General features: G+C 43.8%; 1 protein-coding gene across 2 annotated transcripts in view; it reads right to left on the bottom strand.

Moving 5' to 3' along the window:
- ZNRF3 (zinc and ring finger 3) overlaps window positions 1-21,805 on the bottom strand; it is a 91,677-nt gene extending 69,872 nt beyond the window's left edge. Inside the window, exon 1 of one of the 2 annotated variants that reach the window (XM_054844067.1) lies at window positions 21,409-21,805. In XM_054844067.1, the coding sequence (XP_054700042.1) occupies window positions 21,409-21,636 (228 nt within the window). In that variant the 5' untranslated portion in view covers window positions 21,637-21,805. The remainder of the gene's footprint in view (window positions 1-21,408) is intronic. The other variant, XM_054844068.1, reaches the window with a different exon arrangement.
- Between the last annotated feature and the right edge of the window lie 1,151 nt (window positions 21,806-22,956).

Genomic DNA, 22,956 nt, shown 5'->3' with positions numbered 1-22,956 from the left:
TGACTGAAGCAAGGGGATGAGTCAGGCCCAAAAATGACATCAAGTCATATTTTAAAAGTTAAAAGATTGTTTTAGTATTTAACTGTGGGAAAATGAAGCTCTGGCTTTGTTGATTTCATTCTACGAATGTCTTCAATCCAAGCAGCAGCTTAAAATCTCATACTACAATTTCAAAAACTTGGTTTGGGCAAATAGGTTGGGGAAAGGCAGCAGGAAAACACTTCATATTACAAAATTTGCAATAAAATGAAAGTTGATTACAAAATTTCAGCACAGGATTCTATGATATGGACTACAAAAGTAGTATATTAACTTAACAGACCAGCACACTGATGTAACTATTTATGCATAAGACGCCTCCTTTGTGGAATACTAGAGCATAAAAGTACATCCTGATGTAACTTTGAGACATGCATGCCTGAGTAGCTAACTTTTGGATCTGCTTTACTTGAACTTTAATTCTCTCTGTCAAATCCCTAATTTTGACTTTATGAAGGGCACAGAACTGATTTCACAGCACTACTAATTAGCTTTAATCAAGAAAGGTAAGGTCTCTTGATATGAGAAATACCAACCCTAGTTTCTCTGCCTGCAACCCATCTGGAAGTAACTTCATCATGAAATATCGAAATGCGACAGAAATATTCCGACCTATAAAACCATCATGAAGGATAACCACGACTCAGGCACCAGTGATTATTCTAACAGGCCCCGCAGGGTTGGGCTGAGAATGCCAAGATGCTACACCACCTTGGCATTTCCCTTCAATGTTCTTTTAGACCTCATCCATGTCAAAGGACCAGAGATAAGACGTTTTACTAGAAATGCCACTTAAGGAGCATCACATTTAAGAAATTCTCTCTATTCTTAATTCTCTTTCACTGCATATCTGTGCCTAGATATAACAAAGGCAACTAGCTTTTATCAGGTACCTCCGACTGCAGAGGACTAAAAGCATCACATTTCAAAACAAACCAAAGCTTCCTTCTCTACCCTCGAAAACAAAGAGGAAGAGAAAATCAACTATGCAAAAAATAACTCTGAATTACTCGGAGGTTTTTATAATTTTTTCCTGTCTTCTACTCCACTGTTTAGGGGAAACACTCGCAAATATTGTTCTACAGAACCAGAAATTTAAACAAAGAGTACAAGGTATCTGACTCCTTGATACTCTTCCTTGCTCTAGAACTATTGCCTGCTCTGATATATCTTTGTATCAAGAATTTTAGTTAAGTGATTTACAGCTTAGATTCTTTCAAGTAAACAGAAACTTCTATATAAAAGATCCATACGTATATGAAAGATTGTCAACGCTGAATAACACATTCATGCTGCCTGCTTACTCACTCACACAGGTGAAGCACATAAAAACTATCATGTTACATCAGAAACAAATCTTATCTCAGATCTTCTACTAAAATTTGATGCACTATGTCAGTGCTGCGGCTCCAAGGGAAGACAAAAGACACTCAGTACTTATTCACCCTCTGGAAAGCTGGGCACCAGACCATTCCTTCAGAACATTCCCCTGCATGCCATAGCACCTCCTAATCTGTAATCATTACTGCATGACTGATACTGAAACCATAGGGTCCGCTTTGAATTATAGACCTCCACCATGGACCTGTTCAAGAAAGACCTCTGACATGGACTTTCTCCTTTGCATAGTCCATTTAAGAGTGTATTTTTAGAAGCAGATTGTTTAAAAACTCTCAAGTTTTCATCTTCTCCAGCTTTCCACACCAGTGCAGATGGTACGACAAATTGTTTGGAAGGGTTTTGTTTTGATTTATTAATACAAGCTATATTTTCACACCATGTCACAATCACAAGAAGCCTAAGGTTAGAGTACTCCCACAATTTAAACAAACAACGCACCACATACGTATGAGCAGACGCTTTATTTAGGAAGTTATGTTCTTCACTCATATGACAGGATTTAGTTCTGCATACTGCTGTCATACCAAGCTTGCTGTTTTTCACTTAGACACGCTCTAACAACTCCTTGAGAAGGGGTAAAATTAAGATAGGTTTGAGGACATACCAACAATGTTTGCTGCCACGTGGGGAAGCTGCTTCAGAAACAGTGCATGCAAGTTGAGATAGTTTTTCAACAGCAGCAACAGTCCCATCTCTTACCTGAGCATGACTCACAGAGGGCCAAGCATGGCTCAGAACAAACCACGGCATAGTTCTAGTACAGAAGACCGCATCACTCTCACTTCTTCACCATATAGTAATCACTATTACAGGCTTCCCATCTCCCTTTTCTCAGCATCCTGTACAATTTTTTTTTTTTTATCAGTTCTCCTTTCTTTTCAAACCTCTCTCACCTCTCGTCCACTTTGCATTGCATACCCACTCACTGCTTTGTTCCACGCTCTGTCACATCCCTTCTGAATGTCACCTATTTCAAGTCCACCCTGCTAACTTTCACTACAGGCCCATCCCACTACCAGAAGCACAGAAGGCAAGCCTTTATGTGGACCTTTCCCACTCCATGCCCATCCCTTCTCCTGAAAGTCTACCATCATTTCTTGATGGCATCTACAGCTCTAGGACTCCACAACAGAGAGCATCATTTGCCTTCTCAACCTTCAGCATCTCTTCAAAAAACCTTTGTTCGGGTCCAACAATCCTTGCACTGCACTCCCTGCCAAATACTTCAAAGCACTGCTTACCAGCAAAGCCTGCCTCAGCCTTTTCTCTTAGCTTTTCTCCATGCTCCAGTCCTCTCCAAGCAAACATGTCACCATTATGATCTCCTTCTAGTCTCCCTCCGTGTGTGTAAAATCAGCAAGTTGCAAGATTACTTCCCCAGATTAAAGCTAGAGGAGCTTTAGAAAAGCTAGACAAACCTTTCTTCACATGCTACCCAGCAATCAAATCCTAGAGACCTTCTGTTCATTCTTCATCATCCTGCAGTCTTCCAGTATTCTGTATTTTCCCCAGTTCCCTTCAAGCTGCTAATCATGCATGTATAGAACACAGCCCAAGGACCCATTAAGTCACATTATCACCTTAAGGCCCATCCTTGCCAGGACATCCACCTGACATATGGCTGAAAGAAGGTAACTCAGGGCACAATTCTTGTACGTACCCCACACCTTCAGCTAAGTTAACACTCTTCCTCATACCCAATGGTCTACTGACATCCAGCAGTTGCCACGTCAGAGTCAGTCTCGTATCCCTTTCCAACATGTAAGCTAAGAGAAAACTTTGTTCTTAGTACTTTCACCTCAGATACAAAAACTCACACCTCCTTCTTTGTTCCTCAACCATTCTCCATTGCTCCACATTCAGTATCACCATCCTTTCTGGACAGCAACAAAAGATCTTCATTTTGTCTAAGAACAAGTGGATTTCTCAGCCCATTTTCACTGCAGAGTGATGCCAATTTCCACTCCTTAACTTACATGGCTGAAAAGCTTTTGTTATTTTTTCCTAGTTCTTCAGCAATGTCCAAATCAGACATGGGATGAAAAACTCTAGGAGTCGTGCTACAGAAGAGCTCATCCTATACACCATTGCTTATCCTCCTCCTCCTCCACATTCCTTGTAAGGGCAATCTTGGCTCTTAATACCTTTGTTTAGTTATTCAACTAACTGAGACTAGTGCAAAGGCAGAATTAGCAATCTGTATTACAGAAGTGCGGGGTGGAAATGTTAAGATCATGAACTTTTCATTAATTTTCTACCTTGCAAAGCAGTTTTACCCCGGAGTGCAAAGATAGTAGCATGTGTCCATGGTAATGCACTGAGAATTCGCAAAGGAACAAGAAGGAATCGGAAGGTAAGAAATCAAAGGCAAGAAAAAGACACCAGGAAAGAAATCAGAGGTCAAGCCTAGATTTTTTTTATCCCTTTTTATCCCTTGCTCACCTATCCTCATTTACTATCATTCACTCCTTACTCATCAGGGCTCTTGTAACCACGCTGCCAGCCCCAGAACCAACGGAGCCCCTTTTCAGAAGGCTGCTGCTCCCCCCTCCCCAGGCAGTCCCCTGTAAGTGCCAGCCCCTTCTACCCCAGAGAGCAGGAACATGGGCTTGGAAAAGCAATCTAGATCTCTGGAGAACAGCAGGGGAGCACTGCTGCTTTGCCAGAATTAGCTGCCAAGTTTTAGACAGCATGAATGAAGTTTATTCACCCACTACCTGCCTCAGTGATAGAAATGTGATCCTAGACTCTTAACATCAGAGATGCAATTCCCTACCAGCTAATCAGAGACAGGAACAGGCCAACATCAGAAGACATAAATATTTTCCTAAATCATGTATGATTTAAAAGCTATACTTTCTGGCACTTCAGATAAGCAGCATATGCTCACCTGTAGCAAAACAGAGCATATGTCTTGTTCTAACCCATTTTGTTCATCCTTCCAATAATTTGCTGTTAACAGTCATCCCTCAGCATCTGCAAGGACATTCCACTGACAGGTTTCTAAATGGACAGTAAAAAAACTGAAAGAAAACCAAAAATACAGGTACCCATAAAGTCCCAGTCAAAAGGCACATTCTTAATTGCTTTCAAAATGACTATACGCTTATAAAGGTATTCTGTATTCTTAAGAAGAAGCTGAAGGAGAAGCAGTGAAAACGCCTGCAACTGTTCTGAAAAATAATTATATTTTTAATGCAAATGTAAGTTACTTTATTTCTAAAGACCATTTTTAAAAAAATAAAACCACCTATATTCTTCTAGCAGCAGTCTCAGTTTGAAAAGGTAGATAAGACCAACTCCTCCTCCCAGAAGCACAGTTTGTGGTGTTAATTCCATAAAACATGAACAGCAAAAATCTGTGAATTCACTTTCAGATTCTCTTCCAGACTAAGAAATGCTATTCTGCGCTGAGAAACATGCCCACTACAGTTGGGCATGGAAATGCCACATTATTGTACTGATACAAAGATTAAATTCCTCTATCATACATTACATGAACCATTCTTAAAGCAGGGTAGCCATAACTACCACGGTCTGAAGGCAGAAAAAGTGCTAAAGGGTATTCTCCAGCTGTTCAGTTTTTACAGTGTGTTATACGCCCAGTGACTGCTTTAGGATGGCTCTCTTCTAAAGATTGTTCAATTTCTCTCTATTCTTCTAAGCATCTTCTATTATTTTCTTTCTGGGAAGAATGCTATAAAAAAGTGAAGTTCCCTGCCCCACAGCCCTCCCTTGACAGATATTCTGGACTCCTACTACCTCTCTCAGCCTTTCCTAACTGAACTAGTCCTAACCTAGTGAGAATTCTGCTGCCGTAAGAATATATTTGGCATTAATCTCCAGAACAGATGCATCAGTTTGCGTCTTCTGTTTTGAAGACTGCAGTGTCCATTTTATCCGGAATATGTTTATAAAGACAATATTTCAAAATTCAGCAGCACCCGGGTAGTACTACTGCTAAAAAATATAATTCAGCTTCCTAGGCAGTGCAACCTAGTCTGACATTTATCTAGGAGGTTACTTGCTAGCAATATCCTTATCAGCAACAGTATGCCGTATCGCTTACACAGGGAGCAAAGAGTTTCCTAGCTTCACCAATTCAAATTCAAAGACTCCAGCTGCAAGTTAAGGATTGAAAATAATTTGTATTTGATTTGCAAAAATTCTCTTTGCAATAGGACTGAATTAGATGTGTGCTTCTGTCTGCTACTTCCTCCTAACACAAAAGCACAATGAGACACGGAAATAGTGTTTGCAGAGCCTACTTAAAAGTGTTTGAGAATACTAGGATCTACACCATCAGTCCTGACCCACAACATCTCAAAATATACTAGTTTTGGGTCTCCACAAGGCCACAACAGCACACGTCAGGGCTGGCATAAGCATTACTAAAATCCTAGCCAGACCCAGAAATAGGTATCAGTGTTGTCCTCCCTCGCGCAGATGGCACAGAACATCCTCAAGGGAAGGTGTGAACCTGCAGCTTATGGATTATTGAAAAAGGATATATAAAAATTAATTAATAAAAGGGGGTCTGTCACTGGAAAGAATGTAAGGGAATCTGTAAATTGGGGGGGGGAGAGAGGGGAATAGTTTTAAATCTCTAATCTAAGGTAACAAGTTAGAAAACACCAAGGCAACAAGTGTTTGATAGCCTTTTGACCTATGCATGACAATAACACAGCAGGGAGAAAGGCAGAAGGAGATAATATTATGTGAAAATAAAATCACACTAAATATGAACCGAACAGTCTAAGCAAAGCTGACCAAATGCATTGGGTCAGAAAACACATAATTCTGTCACATAAATCAAAAGCCCCATACAATCATACTGGAAAACAGTTTAAAATTTAGTGAGTTTAAAGCCCAGCAAAAAACCCCATACCTCAAAAAACATCCTTTATATGTGTAAACATTATGCTTTCCAAACTAACTTTTGTCTAATTACAGGAGATGCTCCATAGCCTTCAGCAGATGGAAGTAACCCCTTTCAAAGTAGAAAAATTTTCCAAAGTCCATTCTCTCTCTAAACATAAGGCGTAACAACATTCCTCAAGCACAGTGCACGTCGTTTAGTTCACAACCATGCGAGTAACCTGAGAGGAAGAAGACTATAAAGCTGTAGACTCAACCACAACGGCTCCAGCTACTGCTTGCATGTGTGTTTATCAATGACTTCAGACCACTAAACATCACTGAAAAATACATTCACTAGAGAAACAGATTTGGAAATTGTACGGACAATTAAATGGCAAGAACACAAAGTTCTCATCTGTGCCAGTAACTAAATATGGATGCTGATGGGACCAAGGTCTTCGGTGCTAGCACCAAAATGATTCTTCCCCAGTGTAACTCTGGACAATGAAAGCTGCACCTTGAGACAATATGGGCACAATCGCAACACTCCTCTACAGAACATCCTGTTAGTGCATGAGTTCATTGAAGCCCATCCAACCCTTGTACACTTGATACTATTTCAAACCACTTTTGAAAAGGGCAGGAAAGGAGCAAGGAAAAACAGATTTTTGACACACAGAAACCCATTCCTTCTCCCCTCCTTTTTATCATGGGCCATCACCTGCCAGAAGCCCTAAAGAGCATTTGGGCTCTTAGCAACTTTCTCTTTGATTTTGATGACTTCAGGCAAAATTGCTCAGCAGCAAGGAAGGACCAGCATGCACCTGAACAAGGACGAGGAGACGTCCGTCTCAGTTACAGAGCATTAACAGTGATGCTGCTGTGACACAGGACCACATGCAGAGGAGGCAACCTCTGTGAGAAGGGGCTCACTCATTTGCAAATGAGGGGTCAGTGCAATCAGAGTTGCCACCACAAAACCACGTTTTATACTCCCAAAGCCCTTTCCAGAGGTGTGAGCTCAAGTAACCAAGTAAATACCAGGAAAAACAAATGCAGTGGCTTCAAGATGACATTTTACTCTGCATGTGGGGAAAGGGAAGAGTGAACATGTGACACGCTAGCTTCCCAGTTCATGGATGGCAGCTTAGTGTGCAGTAGCTCACACGCTTTCATTTAGGTGGTTGTAATGCAAAGTTTATCCACGGGGAAAACCTGCAAAGTAGAGGCAGCTGTTAAGTGCAGGGACATGTCAACAGCAACCACCAGGCCTGTAAGACTGATCTTAAACCAGCAACAGTAAAGAAATTAAAAACCTTGCTTGTCAGAACCAAAAAATCTGTAAGTTGTTGGGGCTTTTTCGGGGTAGGGGTGGGGGGATTTCTGTTGTTGTTTTTGTTTGGGTTTGGGATTGGGTTTTGGGGTTTTTTTGGTTTTTGGTTTTTTTTTAAATTTGACTTGCAGTTTCATCTTAGTATTCGACACTGATTGTTATTAACTTTGATGTTAAGCAGTGATAAGGAGCAAAATGACCCTCTCCCTTCTGTCTACTATGCTTTTAACTGGAATTTCAGTACCGGGTAATTTGGAATGGGAAGGGGCATACTTCAAAACTTCTCGAGGACCTTATTTCAATGGCAGCTCTACTCACAGCCTTGAAGAGGTATACCAGTTTTCAAATTACAACACACTTTCTGTTGACTAAGATATTCGAAAGTTAAACTTCAGATTGTGATGACATTCCTGTGTGAGCCACAACCCTGGTACTACTTACTGCTCACTCCTAAGTGACAAGTCTAGAGCTCGTTCGTCAATCTTAATCAGTGGTTTTCCTGATATACTTTCTATCTAGGTTGTGCAAACATCCCAAAATGTTTCCAGAAGTTACTGAATCTAAACTCAAAGCAAGATGTGAATTCTATATGAATGGCAAAGCCTCAAAAAAACCCAAACACTTGGGAGAATTGTCGCCCTCCCTGCCCCAAAAAGGTTGCAGTTAGTTAAAAATCTCATGTGTGTACTGCTTGTATTTTGTTTCTTTTGGTTTCTGTAACTCTTTTGGACTTGCAATAGTACCACATGTCAGAGGCAGGATAGAGGGAAACTTAGTAAAGCACCGCCTTAGATCATTAGGACCAGCTTTCTACTAAAGCTCTACCAAAGCTTTACCAAAACCAAACAAAAACTAAACTGTGGTTGTTGGATAAATCCTTCCCAGAGACAGAAGCATTGAGTACTTCCATATTTCATAAATCTTCCTGTCTTACAAGGACATTGCAGGGTATGTAGGGAGAAGGAAAGCTACCTTTATTAACAACAATTTGGAGCAAATTGAAGAAAAACGAAGTCACAATCATATCCACCCATCCTTAGATGCAAGCACTGAAATTGCACCCCAGCAGCCACACAGTTCAGACAACTTCACATCAGCATTAGCAAAATGCATATGAACACCGAATTCCTGAAAATACCACACAGCTGCTTCACTTTCTAAATAGGTCTTCCCTTAAATTTAACTGTGAAAAAGTGATGTTTAGATGCCACAGGCAGATTTTTTTCTTCTTCTGGAAGAAGCAGTATCAAGATCTTTCCCTACTTTTGTATGTAAGTAAAGTTCTGTTTACTGGCATATTTTAGAAACTCTCACTGCTACATTAGTAAGTTACAGGTCCCTATTTCCCTGCGGAATTTCTGTAGCAAGAGAATCCTTGCTATTTGAGCAAACTATTTACATCAAATAGACAATCAAGCACTTTCCTCCTGTGGCTGCTTCCTGGTACTATTTGGCTATGTAGGCAGTGACATAATTGATTTCGCTTGCTGAACTAGAAAAGGCTGTACCAACAAAGAAGTGCATCTATAGCAGGAATGTCTAAACCCACAAACCTTTTCCACTGTAAGCCAGACATTAAAATAAATTATCATCACTGAAAGACAGAATTTTTTACAAAGTGAAACCATTCAAATTAATACATGAAAAATCTGCTGCCTTGATAAAGGAGTTCCAAATAAGCCTACGAGAAGAGAAATCTAGTTAGGAGATCATCATGTAATGCAAAGCATACAGAACTTCGCAACGAAAACTAAGCACAGCAGAGCAGGATACAGAAATCTGCCTGAACTATTGGCATCCACACAGAAAAGTTCCAGGAAAAAACCCCATAGCTTTGCTGTCCCAGTTGGTCATGTCAAGGTTTCTCTGGGATGGAACATCAGCAATAAGGTAGTCCACACAAGAAGATCCACAACAGAGAGCTGAGAGGAAAAAGCAGAAGAGAAACATGGCAGAGAAAGGAGGAAAAGAGAAGTCTACCGCAAAAGCGAGTCTGAGGAAATACTTTCATATGACACATACACTTCCTGCTGTGGCACAATCAAGGCAAAGATTCAAACCACAACCAGGCCTTTCTAAGACACCAAAACTAGTGACTTTAAAGTGCTATTTCTGTTTTTGAAAGGACATATGGTGCCAGCTCTGCGACAGCCCACCTCCTGGGCTGCACGCGCCCTAGAAGGCCTGGAGAGAGCCCAGAGACGGTGTGTCTGGCAAGCTGCTGAGGCAAAGAAAGCTGAGACCAAGTTAAAAACTTAGCTGACAGCTGACCCATCAGGTATCTGTTTTAAGATTTCTGCCCGAGTTTAATGCAAGTGGAACTATCCGAGTGGAACAATTCATTTTAATAAACTGGCAAATTCTAACCAAAACTTTTTTCCATAATTTCTGATCAGCTCTCACTGAGAGCCTCACGTTTCTGGTTCCTCTTTAAACCACAAACCATGACTATAACCTGTTCTTTCTCTAGGATGTCTGAGACACACTTCTGTGTCTTCCTGAGGGGGCCCGTGACAGCTCCGACCTAAGTGGACCTCAGGTCTGATCGACTGTAGGCACAACTGAGCTCCCAGAGACAGCGGGAGAAGGCTTCACGATAACTGCATTTTGCTCAAATTCTATTTCACTGCATCTGTCTCTTCTACAACGTGTCTGTAGCGAGGCTCAAACAAGGACCTAAGACACAGTAACTGGACTACCCCCAAGCTGCAGAAACTAGAAAGGAAATCAAGCGGTTCCTCCCGCAAGTAAGCATTTAAGCAGTATTTTTGTAACATAAAACCACTCTGATGACTGCAAATCCAAAAGGAACCCAAGAGTAAATAGACGGAAAGAAATTTTGGTGTGTGAGGAGGAACTTATGCTCCAGTTAAAAAGAATACATACTGGAGTGATCTGAAGCTGCCTATAAATATTCAAGAACATCAAAGCCGGTCCTGTTAAATTAAAAATGCTGTCACACAGATAGGAACTAGCCTCTAGCACTGCCAGCTTCAACATGTGAGCCTCTGATCTGAGAGGCCGAGGCTCAGCTCTTCAAGAAATGTTATTCGCCATAAGAAGGGAAAAAAAACCCGAACCAGCAGTTGAGTTTAATAAGGATATTAAATACCTTACGAGTGAGCTAATTAGAGCTTAACTCTTTCAGGACACTTCAGCCCTTTTACTGACAAGGACGGTCGTTTCTTTCCATACTACTTCCACAGCTGGGATGTCTCCAGGCTCCAGGAATGTTCCTATCCAACAAATGCTTACACTGTCTTCGGAAACAGAGATTTTGTTGGTTTCATCTTGGTGTAACTTTAATATAACCATACCGCATACATCACACATACACACATGTGTGCATACATTTCTTCTGACTATGCCAAATCAGGGATCTATGTTTAATACTTAAGCTGTCTTGAGAGATTTCAAGTCTTCTGCATCTTCCCATTGTTGCCTGAAGATAGCAAGAGGGGTAGACAACAGGAGACCAGATCACTTTGCTTGACTTCTGTTATTTGAGGAGATTCAGCTCCTGATGGCAACTGAATATAAACAAAATACGCATGGTTGAGAAATTTATCCCAATCTGCAACTGCAACCCTGTTACTTCACTACGGAAAAATCTCTGTAAATTCTCAGTATCAAAACCTACGAAGATTATCACTGAAAGTTACCAACGTGGTGGGGGAGGAAAAACTCTGGCAGCCCAGCTTTCTCAAGTAAAATAGTGGAAAAACCCAAGTAAGATCACACCTTGGGAGTTCTTTTGCAACAACTACTCCACAATGTCTTTTCCTTAGACGAAGTTTTGGGATGCAAAAGATAGTATCTTTTAAACAGGCAAAGCACTGCCAGCTAGCAGGTTGGGGATACCTTGCCTCTGAGCAAAAAGAGGTCTCCAGCCCTTGGCTCCCATTAAATACTGAACTCAGTAGCATCTCCTGGCTCTGTTTCATGGGTTCATTTCTTGCTACGCATCATTCAGGACATCTGCCAGCTTGGCATCCAGACCATGAAGTGTTCATCTCCCCTTTATCCTCACAGCAAGCAAGACAGTATCTGCTCTAAAGGGCTTCTAAATAAATACAAGACAGGTATGAGAAAGTATGCTGGAGCCTTGTAAAATACAACACTGCAATGGGAACCAATACATTTCCCCGTTATAGCACACACATCTTTTAGAGACTGCCTTAGGAGAAATCCCAATCAGCGACTGCTACACTGCATATCCTAACCTCTACCCTTATCTTCAAAGCCAGCAAGAACAGGTACAACTTCAGTGCAGCAAGAACAGGCAGCATTAGTGGGCACAACTGCCACGCTATATATATATTTTAATGTTTTATCTATGAGATACAGATATTGTTGCTGCTGTTGTTGTTACTAAGGTAAAACCTATCAAGGCTCAATTGTGAGTGTCACCATTTAGCCAGGCCCAAACAAGAAGTAAAGTCTCTGCAGGGGAAAATAAATAAATAAATAAATAAAATCACAGCCTTTAAAAGAGGTTCTTTGCCATGAACTAGAGTTTCTGAACCGCCCCATCAGTGTATAAAAATGAACAGAACACCTTCTACAACTCCAAGTCAGTCCTCCAAATCCACTTTTCTTAATCTGTCATCAAAGTAGACTGTTTTAAGGCTGGAAAGTTTCAGTTCCAAAGGTGAACTCAATGGAAAGTTTGGTTAGAGTCTCTTCTGCTTGGGGGGGGGGTAGGGGTGTGTGGAAATGGGGGAATGGATAAAGAGAGAAATAGAGGAGAAGGATTTTTCCACCCACACTTAATACAGTATTTATTGTTTTGGTTTTGTTGGTTGTTGGTTTTTTTTTTTAATCAGGCAAGCATCAAAAGCCTCAAAGTAGGAAAACAGATCTTGGCACAAACTAGGGTCTTTCCTGAATTAAAAGCAATTTTTCAAACACTACAATCAGAAGTATTTGAAAGTTGCTTACCAAGCACATGCAATAAATTCACAGTAGGAGGCACGCACTGGCAACATGCGTGCCTGTACAGCTAATTAAACAGTTGTCCTCAAACCATGACTGCAGATTCTAAAATATGCCCCTTAGTTCTTTGACAGGCCAGTCACCTCCTCACTGATTCTTCAGTTTGCTTTGATAATGAAAATGATGCAAAGTAATAAAACAGCTTAAGCTCAGGAAAACCAACAGAAAGCTTAAGCTGGCCAGCAGCTTTAGAAAACAACTAAAATCCTTACATTAATGGGCAGAGCAACATGGGTCTGGGAAGCCTAGGGAGTCTGCATAAATTAAGCTACATATTTAAGGGTGTACTTGTGTCTGGAACATAACAGGCACCTAATCAACCTTTGTAAACTGACTTTTCATCTTAAAGCCAAATGCAACAACAAAAGTCTTTTAAACCAGCATGAAAAGGAAATTAAAAAAAAAATGAATGAAAGCAGTTCATCACTGTGAAGAGGACACCCTAAGCCACCAGAACCCTATTTTCCTGAGCACTACTACTCAATCCTAGCATAAGCATAGCTCCACCAATGGGATAAGTGCAGTAAAGTGCAAGTTTTGGCAGTCTCTACTGGGTATCCATCCACAAGATCACACTCCCCTGGTCACCTCTGGTTCAAGTGTCAAGCAGTCAAGAAAAATGCAGGATTTTTTTTTTCTTAGATGAATCTTCTGTTGCTGTTGTAACAATTTCAAAACATGTATTTGTTTAAAAACAATCTCTTTTTCCTTTGCCAATCTCCTTTAATATGAAGGGCTCTCCCTTCAAGCCAGAAAACATGAGAAATAAGGCCAAGCATTCAACTTGCATTCATTCTGTTTTCACATGTAGGCACCACAAGCTCTGTTCTGACCACATTTGAATACTGAAGTGCAGATGCCCAGAAGAAGAGATAGTATGTACAAGCTAACATTTAACACTTCCTAAATTGAGCACTTCTAATGTACTAAGTGTATTAATGCAAATACATGTACCACTTACATAGCTGGGTAGAACATACAGCAGATTACTGCCTCCAGATCTTACCTTTCCTTAACCAGTAAGATGCTGGCCTCTCGAAAGCATTCACACTTTGAAAAACTATGTTTATGAAAGTTATTTTGGTCCAGAAGGGCCTCACTTTGAAATTCCAAAACAAGGACTGGAAGACTGTAATAAAAAAAAAGGGAGCATTTTTAAATACACGCTCCACCACAAGATGGTATAAACTGGAAGAAAATTACTATGTATGCTAATCAATGGTTTTATACAACTACTCAAGACTTTCCTATAAGATCTGCTTGCAGCAAGGCTGCCTGCGTCTCTTTCTCACCAAGTTATGCCACACCAAATCATGATCTCTACAGGCTTCACCTGGAATAATTTCAGAAGCCCTTCACTAGGCAAAGCAATTAAAAATGAAGTTACCCTGTCCCATAATCACATCCACCAGTGGAGTACTCAGGGAGAGCAAATGCCAACTCTATCCGTGGGGCATGGCTGACCACAAGTGCTGGTAACACAACGAAGCAGGCTGTAATTGTATCTGAACCATTACAGTCGCAACATAAATATATATATAAATGAAAAAAAGTTCTCCAAATGGCTCCATGTTTAACAATTTTTGAGTGCCACTCCTCTCTGGGATTTTTTCCTAGTTCCAGCTCCCAAACAAGCAATAGGAGTACATGGAAAAGGAAGTGGTCAGCATCCTGCCAGCAAGGGCAAGGTTTTCAACAGTACAGACCTTAAATGTCTGTGTGGAGGTTTAACTTTTCCATGTAGTCCATAAGTTTAGTTATCTGAACTCCCACAAACTACTTTTCCCCACCTGATTTCCCACCTTTATTTGGAAGTGAACAGAAATTGCACTGGTGGCCTGAGTACAAGACCCAGTGCTGTAAGCTTTCTGCTGCCATTTACTTTCTTAACCTACTTTATTCTTAATCCTCTAAATAGGTCACATTAGCGTTTTTTGCTCTTTCCATTGTAGCTTCTCCTCCATACTTTGATACCTTTACCTCATTTTCTTATGCTGTGCCTCCCACCTTCTCCTCAAGGGACTGTCTCAATCTTGTGTGCTGACAAGACTCTGGTAGAAGGATTCTAGTATTGCTGCAACCGTGTGCAAATACCACAGACATTGGAGCTTCCTCCAAAACCAGTAACTCATCACTGAATTTCATGCCTTATCTTTTGACACAGCCCTCTCCCCTGTAGTAATGCCTAGAAACATTTTTTTTATTACTGCCTTGGACTCATTTAGGAACAGTTTGCACAGGTGCCCTTAACTCTCCATTAATACGTTATAATGTATTGTAATCATCTAAAGCCTGAAAGTCCAAAGTTTTTAGCTAGGTAAATACGATTTACTACTCCTTAAAATTCCATGATAATTCGGGGTTTATATTAACTATTTCATAAGATGTTTCTTTTTCCAGAAACATGAAACTGTCCAGCAGGAGAGAGAAGAGTGTTCTTGCAGAAGGTCTAAGCAGCCAAGTGCCCCTTCTCACCACGATCTCTGACCCCCACCGCTTAAATTCTCTTACAGTGTTTCAGTGCACCTTAACAGAATGGCACAAGTACAGGATTCTCAAAGCAGAGCACTACAACTGCAAGTAGACACCACGCAGCAGCTGATAGCTAGCACAGAAGGAGTTACCAAGTCCTCTCACCACCATTCTAAGAGACGTCTTGGATGTTGCAATATTGAAGGACTAACAAAAAATAAGGATCCTTATTTACAATACTGCATTCGGAAGCCAGTAAGAAGAGGCAACTTCTTGTGAACTAAAGCAGCGATGATGTGACTGGGCTGGAGCTCAGCGTGAAGACAGTGCCCAGTGTCACGACATAGCAGTACAAGCAGATGAACGACCTATGCAAAACACTTCGATGGGCCGCCTTCAACTCTCCCCGTGTACTACCCCACGCCATAGTACACGATGGACTAAAGCATGACTGAAACTTAAAAAAAAAAAAAAAAAAAAAAAAAAAAAGGAGGGGAGGAACAGAGGGAGGGATGGAAACTGGGAAACGGCTAGATTAACCTGAGATCAAGCCCAGGACGATACCTCTGCTGCAGGCAAGCTGCTTGTGCATTACACAATCTACAAAGGCTGTCCTGGTACACTAACTGTGCAAGTCTTCACCTCAACGATCTCTTATTTTCAATGTGAATCACACTTCCTTTATCATCTCAGCCTTCTCCTGTAGAGGACCCAGACCTGTAGTCACCTGTTGCACTCCCATGAAAAATTTCTGCCTTTCACAGCATGAAAAGCTCAACCGGTAGCAACAGAGTGGGGGACCCCAGCCCTGAAAGAAGCCAAGCAACTCTGGGCATGGGCAGTCTTCACTCTTCTGTCAGAAACTACTGAAGAATAAGCACTGATCAAGCTCAGATCAGGCACAGCACATCGCAGAAACTATAGAAGCTGCTGTCCACGGGACTAAACCTGCTTTTTTCATCTTTTTTTCACCTATCGACTCTCTCCCATAACAGAGAGGATTGACGAGCCCTGCCGACTCACAGAATAAATTGAAACCTCCAGTTCAAGTTTCAAAACCTGCACATATGCTTTGAAGAACTGAGATTTCAGAAAATGCACAACCAAAACATGTAAAATATTTTGCCATTCCATGTATATATCAAGGCTGTGGTATAGAAGAGTCTTGTTCCTACCACCTGGATAGTCAAGTCTTAACACAATGACAGCCAGAAAACAAAAGAAAAACTGAAGCTTGGATTAGATAAGGTTTCTGATCCACAAAGCAGCAAAGCAACAAGTATAGAAATTACTCACTGCTCTGACTACATAACAACAGACACACATCTGATGCTGTTATAACCAAAAAGGAGCCATCAGTGACTTGCCGTTATTTAAATAAATAAATAATACAAACAAAAAACCAGGAAATAAGCACTGTGAAAGCTTTTTTTTTTTCTTTCTTTCTTTCTTCCAAGACAGTAGCAATTAAGTCTCTTCCATTCATGATTCAGCCTTGTTATCTGTTTAACACAAACTCCTTAACTTTCAGCAGGTCTTCAGAACGGTGATAGGACTCACGGTTCTGTCTGACAAGTTCAGATGAGAGGCTCAAGCAGGACACTGCTTAGATTCAACAGCTGAAGACAGACATCTCAAAGACGACTATTCTCACTTGCCTCACAACATTTGCCAATTGTGAGCATCTGTTCATAACATCAAAGACTGAAGATCAGAGAGGACAAAACCGATAACCTAGTCCCACTTCTCATACAAGACAGAACAGATACCTTAGAGGTCTCCAGTCTTTGTACCAAAACAGAGAAACATAGTAAATGCTGAACAGCCTTTCTCCTCATCCCATTCTCAGCATCCACAGGGTGTCAGCTCTTTGTTTTCTGTCAGAATGAAAGTGCCACGTTCCAATGACAGCTCAGCTCCAAGATACTTCACTCCACGGACAAAATGACGAAGCAAACCTGAAACCCCAAAAACTGGTACTAGGAACTCTGTTTTACCAGAGAAATGTCTTATCCCCGATGCCCTCAGGATCATTACCGTAAGCCACAGCTTTAAAGTTAAGGTATGGAAACTAGCACAAACCCAATCACAGGTCTTCATATTCTAAGAGGATAACTAGCAAAGAAAACATCCAACAAGACAGTGACTCAAAGCCACAGATAATTCCACTTCCTCAATTTGAATGGCCTTCAGGCAGTCAACTCAAGCAAGAAGAAACTTAACCTGCCTGTTCACAAAACAACAACAAAACCCCCGAAAAGACACATTTTTGTTCTCCATTCTCAAAGGGCACAAACATTCCCTTGACTCGGCTTCCTCTGATCATTGCCAGACATCTATATATCTGCACAGTAGCTTCAAGTCACTGCCTTCAACGCCATTAAAAACTCTGCCAATGCTTCTGAGTGCAAAGCCTACCTGACAGAAGTTTACAGTCTTTAGCAACTTTTGCATTTTGAGAAAACAGAGGAAAGGTTCAAAGCTATTCAAGTAAATAAGGGGTGGGAGGGAGACAGAAGGAAGGAACACACAGGCACATGGTCCTGCACTCCAGGTCTAAGCCTCCCCATCTTCTGCGAGAGAAAGAAGATGGGCAATAGCATTGGTACGAGAAACTGCCATGCAAGAACTTGGGAAGTGTCCCGCTTCTGTTTTCTCCCTGAAGCTTAAAGCACTGAGTTATGCTTGTTCTCTCCAAACTGTTACCTTCTGAGCATGAAAAAATATGTGCAACTGGAGATTATTATGTAATCTACACATCACTCCAGTTCAATGGCTACATAAAGTTCATTATTCCAAGCAGAAACAAACCAACCAAAACCCAAACTTTCATCGTACAAGAAAAACCAGGCGTAATACTCCTAAACCTCTCCTCCATGCTGCTTCTCTTCAAAGTTGTATATATTGGTAACCCACCTATATTACTGTATTGAGCAGTGTATCTAAGGCAGGAGTAGCAAAAAGAAAGACTATGAGAGAGAACTAACAATGATGAATGTGTATCATTTAAAGTTTTTGACATGTCAGAGTTTTTAATGCAATCTAAAACAAACATTAAATTCGATCCTCTTTTGCCAGCACCTCACCTGAGCAGTACCATCACCACCACAACTTTATAAGAAACACAGCATTTGATGCTCCACACCTTAGCTATCAAGCAGAATAAGCAACTGGAACAGAATCTTGCCAAGTGCAAGCAGAATTAAGATATATAATCCCACTCTGAGCAAAAACAATCACTGCTAGTCAAATCAGTGATGCTTATTGTCCTAGCACTGTAAGTCTATGGCCAAGTAGCTTCTAGTTTGACACAGAACTAAATGTGAGCTTTTGGTCTGAATGCTACAATAAGTTTCAACCATAAGGAGTTTACCAGTCATCATTTGTTTTAAAGCAAAATATCATTTTAGAGGTTTCAACAAAGTCTTGTTTTCACAATCGCACTCTAATCAGATTTTTCAATTTCCAATCTCAACCATACCAATAGCCAGGATATTGCCCCAAGAAACACATAATATTCCAGTATGCCAGCTACCACTGAGATGGTTAGACCTTCGAGCAGTTTAAGGACCAGCTGACACAGCAACCTAAGGATGAGTTTGCTGAATACAATCTGTGACCACATGAAAGAAGACATATGAACATTTAATCTCCCTGAAGAGTTATTCTGGTAGACACTTGACCCTAATAAGACTTGTTCACAATAACGTGAGAAACAATATAATAGCATACCACTACTGGATAGGAATCTGACCAATAACCAGTTTAGGAGTGAATGTATGACCTATCAAAAGCTGAAAGTGCATTGTTTCTTAAGGTTTGGGGGTTTTTTTGTTCAGACTTTCAAGACCAATGAGTAATTGATGCTATTAACATAAGCAAAAGTAAGTCTTTGTGTAGTCCCAAAACCACAGTTCCTTTGATCCATTCTTTAATGTGTACCTGATTTTCAGGAATTTCTAATATTTCATTTTAAAGAAAAATGCATCTTAATCTTGAAAGAGCTGTGTGCACTGACAAAGTAGTTGGGGCCGAGAAGAGCTTGCTTCTCTGACTGATGTACCACCAGCTACTGTTGAACAGGTTCTGAGTGGCATTAGCTTCATGATCCTTTCCTAAATCCCACAGTGAGCTTTAAATGATGATCCAGAACAACAGATTCATATAGTTCCATAAATATACAGCCCAGTCGAAAAAGGGAGGTAAGACAACACTGTGAAAATCTTTATAAATTTTGGCTCTGAAAAACTCACTTTCAGGAGGTGATGAAGGAAGCATGACACTGACAAGAGATGCTATATGTAATCTAAAATCTCAGCTGTGAAAATATGACTGATTGCTCCAGAGCTGCTAGATTGAATGCTATGTCTGCCATATTCTCTTCTCTGAAAAAAAAAAAACAAAACAAAACAAAACAAACCCAAACCAAAAACCAAAAAACATCGCACACGTGGTGGCTCGGGGAAAAAAAATAGCCTGGTCACGATGTATGTTAGCTAGGATATGTACAGGTGAATAAGCAAAACAGTGGTTGAGTGATAAATGGCTGTAAAAGATTTGCTACAAAATTTGGCTTTCACTGTCACCTTTAATATTTGGGGGCCAAGCAGACAGATGATATTATACGTAATAAGGCCTATAAACGTCCATTTAACACATTTGTTTCAAGTTATGCAAATCCGAGTCTTAACAAAACAGTATGTTTTTTCTCCACTTTCACTTACAATCTCAAAGAAAGCATGACCTCAGTAAATGGCCTCTATTCTGTTCTTAACACTAACACCTGACACAAAAAGAGTCTCTTGTTATCCCCAAAGACACAGTGTTAAGTCTTACACGTATTGTTTGATAATGCACAAAATGTCAATGCCTGTTTCAGCCCCTACTAGCACCATCTCTTTTAAAAATGAGAGAAATATAAATTAATTGGTCCATCCCTCTTTTCTCTAGAAGAATAAATAAAACCCCTTATATCAGCAGCTTGTCCTCACAACTCTTCTGCCTGCAAAAGAACTTTTATAACAAATCCTCCCAGCTGAAACTGTTTTGAAATAAGAAGCACTCAAAAGCAGTGTTCTTTGCTTTTAAAGAAGGGGGGGGGGGGAGAAAAGGTTGTTTGGATAGTGATGTATTTGTGCTCGTAGAGCTTTACCAGTTGTTTTCAGAGCTTACTTGCCACCAGTTAGCTTTTTAAAAATGTTATATATGTATTTATGTGTGTATGTATGTGTACACACATGGAACTCAAGCAAACAAACTCCACAGCTGTTAATGAGAAATAAGGATTGCTATTGGCAATTGCTTAACAGTCAAACTTATTAAAACACCATTTAAGTCATTTTTTCTTTACTTAGCCAAAGGGGAAAAAAAAAATAAAGTCAACAATTACAAGTGACTACAAAGGAATTAGATAAGCACTTGAAGAGTTTCAAAGAGAGTAAAGAATAGCTGCGCTCAGATAAACAGAAAAATTGTTTCTCTGGTGAGAAAGTCAAGCGCAGCTTTATAAGAAATTTTGCGTTGCGAAAGAACCACTTAAAAGCAGCTCCAAGTGCCGGAGTAACAGGTATGCAGAACGCAGCCGGCTACCTAGAGCCGGATGCCCAAGAGGACGCAAGGATGAAAAGCGAAGCACGGACCGCCAGCAGCCCAGCCGCGCAGCGCCGTGCATTATTTCCGCGGGACTCTCACGCGGGGCTCCCCCGCTCCGCGCCGCGGTGACGGCTGTCCCGGGGAGCGAGCGGGGCGGCCCCGACAGACGCACGGCGGCGCCTCGCACCTCCGCGTGCCGCCCAGCAGCGCCGGGACGGCGCGGGGCCGCCCCCGCGCAGCCCCGCGCAGCGCAGTGCGGCCCCGCCCCCGCGGAGCGCGCGGCGGGCAGGGTCCCGGTCCCCGCCCCCGCCCCGGCGCGCGGACACCGCGCCGCCCCGCGCCCGCCGGAGGTGCGAGGGCGCGTGCGGAGCGAGCCCGCCGCGCGCGGAAGGCGGCCCGCGGCCCCCGCCGCTCCGTCCGCTCCCGCCGCGGAGGACGGCCGCGCCGCGCGCCCGGCTGTCAAACGAGGCTCCGCGCCGGCGCCGGCCCGGCAAGGTGAGGCCGGGGCTCGGCGGCCGCGCCGCCGGGCGCATCGGGGCCTTTGTGCGCGGGCGCGCATCTGTCACCGCGGCCGCGGCGCCCCGCGCCCCCAGGCCGCGCGGCGCACGTGGGGCGGCGAGCCCGGCCCGGCGCGGGCTTTGTGCCGCCAGGTGACGGGCGGCCGGGCCCGCGGAGCCATCTTGGGGCAGGCGGCGCCCCCCCCGGCCGGTGCTCACCTGCACGATCTCGCCCTCGGCGCTCAGCGTGGCCCCCGCGCGGGAGAAGCGGCCCTGCAGCCCCGTGGTGTAGGTGGTGTAGTCGCCGCTGGGGCTGGACTCGAAGAGCACCACTTCCACGAACGCCGTCTCCTTGCCCAGCGCCGTGCCCGGCGCCGCGGCCAGCAGCAACCCGAGCAGCAGCGGCGGCGGCACGGCCAGCCCCGCGCCGGCCCCGCAGCCCCTCATCGCGCGGCGAGGGGGAGCGGCGCCCCGCCGCCGCACATCGCTCCCGAGCGGCTCCAGCTCCGGGGCCGGGATCCCGGGCGGGTCAGCGCCCCATGGCAGCAGCCCTCCCGCCGCGCTGCGCCCCGCTCCTCGCCGCCGCCTGCCCCGCGCTCCCCGTCCCTCGCCCCGGCTCCTCTCCGCCCTGCCAAGCCGCTTCCCTTTCATCTGCTCCACGTGACGGCCACCACGGGGTTATCCCCGCCCTCCGCGCGGCTCTGACCCGCTCCGTCCCGCCCTCGGCGCACACACGGCCCGCAGCCCCGCCGAGCCCGGGCGAGCCGAGTGGAGCGGAGCGGCGCAGCGGCCGCGGGCGACCCGCCCCGGCTGCGCGCGGGGCCTGACCGCCGCCGGAGCTCCGAGCAGCGGGCGGGGGAGGCCCGCGCGGCGCGGCGCTCGGGAAGGCCCTGCCGGGAGTCGGCCTCCCACGCGGCTTGGCCTGCAGGGCCGGGCCGGGCGCGCCCGGGACGCGTGCAGCGGCCCCGGCGGCCTGTGGCGCACGCCCGGGCCCGCGTTCGTCGGGGCCTTTCGCGCCGGTGGCGAGGCTGTCGGCCTGCTTGGCCCGCCGAGCGGCGGCGGCGCGGTCTGCGGGCCGGGGGGCGGGGGGGGACGGCTGGAGCGGGGCGGCCTCCCGGCGGTGCCGCGGCTCGCAGCCGCCAGCAGCCCCTCGCCGGCGCCGGGGAATGCCCCAGTGCGTCAGGCACGAAGCCCCGGGCGTGATCGCTGCACGGCTGCAGCCCCGCCGGTGGTACTCGACCCCGGATGGATGGACGCGCCCCGCGGGGGCAGGAGCTGTGCCTCTATAACCGAATGTACCACAGTCACCGATTCTCTTTGGAGAGACGCTGCTCCACGGTGGCCTGTGCATGGCACTCCGCTAACGCTTGCCATTTCCAGCGGGCTGCCAGCATCCAACAGGCTCCTCATTTGTGTGTAGGGCAGGAGTGGCTGATCCAGCTCCTTGAACTCAGTACTCTGCAACTGCGTCTGTTAGAGGAGACTAGGTAACCCAGGCTCTTTGGCTTGTCTGTTAATGCAAGTCTATGAAACCTCCGTGAATGGTGTGGAAAAGGTGTATGGGTAATGATTTTTTCTTCAGTCTCGCACTGCAAGAACTGGATGGCAGCCAGTGATACACTTTTCCTCTAAAAGTATGTACAACTAAGTTTTGGAACTCGTTAACACAAGATGTTACAGAGCCTAAAAATATAAATCAGTTGCAAGGCGGATTAGACAAACTGATGTGAGATCCCTTGTTGGTTATGAAGCACAATGCTTGGTAGC

This window comes from Grus americana, chromosome 16 (genome assembly GCF_028858705.1).
Source record: "Grus americana isolate bGruAme1 chromosome 16, bGruAme1.mat, whole genome shotgun sequence".
Taxonomy (NCBI): Eukaryota; Metazoa; Chordata; class Aves; order Gruiformes; family Gruidae; genus Grus; species Grus americana.
Note: the sequence above shows the minus strand (reverse complement) of the source record. Positions and strands in the feature narration are given on the sequence as shown.